This window comes from Scyliorhinus canicula, chromosome 21 (assembly GCF_902713615.1).
Source record: "Scyliorhinus canicula chromosome 21, sScyCan1.1, whole genome shotgun sequence".
NCBI lineage: Eukaryota > Metazoa > Chordata > Chondrichthyes > Carcharhiniformes > Scyliorhinidae > Scyliorhinus > Scyliorhinus canicula.
In genome coordinates this window covers 2,825,536-2,828,360 of record NC_052166.1, presented here as the reverse complement: position 1 = coordinate 2,828,360, position 2,825 = coordinate 2,825,536, and the positions used below count along the sequence as shown (strand labels likewise).

General features: G+C 52.9%; 1 protein-coding gene across 1 annotated transcript in view; it reads right to left on the bottom strand.

Annotated features, from left to right (window-relative positions):
* Positions 1–2,457: 2,457 nt before the first annotated feature.
* LOC119955891 (histone lysine demethylase PHF8-like) overlaps positions 2,458–2,825 on the bottom strand; it is a 49,220-nt gene continuing 48,852 nt past the window's right edge. Inside the window, exon 22 of the mRNA XM_038782548.1 lies at positions 2,458–2,546. Within this exon, the coding sequence (XP_038638476.1) occupies positions 2,458–2,546 (89 nt within the window). The remainder of the gene's footprint in view (positions 2,547–2,825) is intronic.

Here is a 2,825-nt window from a genome sequence, read left to right as displayed (position 1 = left end):
GCAGAGGCCTTCAAGGTCACCGGGCAGGGATAGCTGGGATGAGGATGCGCAGCCCATGTGTTTTGGCCTCCAGTTTCTAGCCATCCGAGGGATGCGAGCCATGAGCAGCGTGACATGTTTACATAGGTTTTTATTACTGCGTTTGCAGGCATGGGAACACCTGACAGAGGAGGTGCAGAATTGCAAGTTAAACAAAAATAAGACACTATACATTGCCTGCCTCCTCCCGGACCCCTTCGCCCGCTGCTAAATTACAGGCCGAGTATCCTTTGTCCGTACATCCAACAACCGAGCACGTCCGCAACCCGCACTTTTTGTTTTTGAACCTCGTGACCTTTAGCAGGGGAAAGACTAGTTGTTACCAGGTAGATTCTGTGGTGAACATGTGAAAATTCAACTTATTATAGGTACCCTGTATTACTTTTTCAGTCACACATCTTACTCCTCTACCTATTTTATATTCACGTTAGACGATTGTTAGCCCCGGCTTCAGCTGTGGAACAGAAACTGGAAAAGGAGGAGGCTATTCGGCCCATCGGGCCTGCTCGTCCATTCAACACGATCAAAGCTGATCCTCTCTCGCGACGTCATACTCCCCTTGACGCCTTTACAGTCTAGAAGCCTGTTTCCTTCTTGGGCCGGGACACTCTGCTGCGAGTCCGCCCCGCTACCCACTAGCGAGGACGGACAATTCGGCGCTCGGCCGAACCACCCATTCATGGCAGCGGGATGGGAGCACCCCGCTGCCGGGAACAGACGGACAATCCCGCCCTTGGCCTCCACAGGCTTCCACGGTAGAGAATTCCACAGACTCACCACTCTCTGAGCATGGAGATTTCTCCTCATCTCAGTCCTGAATGGCCTACCCTGTACCCCGAGTCCCCAACCCCCCTTTGTTCCAGAAGCATTCCCCCCACCCCAGCCAGGTTGAACACCATCCCTACCTCGAGTCCGTCCAGCCCCATCAGAATTTGACACGTTTCAATTCCATCCGTTATTGTAAGTTTATATTCGGTCTCCGAAATGCCACTGACCCCAGTGGCTAACTTGATGCTGGTCTATCTTCTGAATCGCAGAGTAAGAGAGCCAAAATCCAAACATTACGAAACTTGTTACAAACTAACGGTTTTATGTATTTTTCATCCTTTTTACAAGAAGAAATGGCCAAAGGAGCACACCAAAATTAAGAGAGAGAGAGAGACACTTTATAAATGAAACGTCTAAATAAAACGACATTAATGCGGGTGCGTCCGGGGCAGAGGGGAGTGGGGTGGCTGACACGACAAATGATGAGCCTGCAATGGGCGATGATGGTCGCTGCCCACTGGTCTGGCCACATGGCAATTGCCCATCTGCCCGGCGTGGAGGAAGCAGGGGCGGTGGGGAGTTGGCACCCGCTCCCCAAATCGGAGGGTTTCTGGAACCGCACCTGCCGACCATCCAAGTCTCCGTCCAACACAGAGTTGCACGGAAGGTGAGGGGGGGCGACGACATTCAGGTAAATGCAGCTTGCTTGCGCCTCCTCACCCTCCCCTGGTCAAGGCAGGGCGGTTTGTGGAGAGGTGCGCGGTGTAAAGTAACAGGGAAACGACAGATACAATCAGCCTCTGCCTCAAATGATTTTAAAGGTGAACTCACAAGTGCAGGAAAAAGATTCCAGGCGGCCAGTTTATTCGTCCCTTTCCTCTCGTCTCTGATAGAGACCCCCCCCCCCCCCCTCACTCCCAACACCTCCGCAAGCTGTAGAAGGGTCGACACCCCCAACATGGTCACCCACCCATCCACAGCGGCCGAGACCGGGAGCTCGCGCTCACTGCGGGCGTGTGTGTGTGTGGTGCTGATGAGAGGAGTAGGTGCTGAGGAAGGTGGCACACTTTCAAATGTCAGTTTCCCTGGTACCTTGCAACCCGCCCCTCCACCACAGGAGGGGGACTGGCAGGGGATGGGGGCAGGGGAGGGCAGAAACTCAGGAAGCACAGATCAGATTCTGTTGTTCTCAAGGACAGCTCGCGCACACACACACTTTCCAACTCTCACACACTCTCTCCCCATACATCCTTCGTATACTACAGAGCAACTCCACCCCCCCTCCCCCCATGCCCACCAGACCCTCTTGCCCCCTCAAAGGTTGCCCCTGCCATTGAGAATCAGGATGTGGAGATGCCAACGTTGGACTGCGGTGGGCACAGTAAGAAGTCTTGCAACACCAGGTTAAAGTCCAACAGGTTTGTTTCAAACACTAGCTTTCGGAGCAGCGCTCCGAAAGCTAGTGTTTGAAACAAACCTGTTGGACTTTAACCTGGTGTTGCAAGACTCGTTATTGAGAATCAGGGTAGAGGAGGGTTAAAGGGAAATGGGGGTGGGGGTGGGGCTAATATTTAATGTGTGAGGGAAATTCACTGTACAGAGATATACAAACACTTTTCAGTTCCAAACATATAGAAAATAGAAAAACTTTCAAAGTAAGAGTTTCCCGTTCCGATGGATCTTTAGGATCTTTCCCAGCCGTTGTTTTGCCGTCGCCAGACCTTTCTTTGGACGTTTACCTGCCGAGGGGTTGGGCGGAGAAAAAAATAATAAATTAGAACCCTGTTGGATATTATGTCAACTGCAAACTGTCGAAAATCTCCTTTTAGTCGTCAGCAAGGAGGCAGACTCCTCGTGTGTCGCAGTCCAGTGAACACGATAACGCAGCCCCTCCCCCCCTCTCCATCAATCCACACCTCGCCCCCTTTCCCTGCCGTCCTGCCTCCTCCTGCCCCCCCCCCGCCCCCCACTTCCTCTCCCGGCCCCCACTCTCTCTCACTCCTGTTCCCCATCCCCTC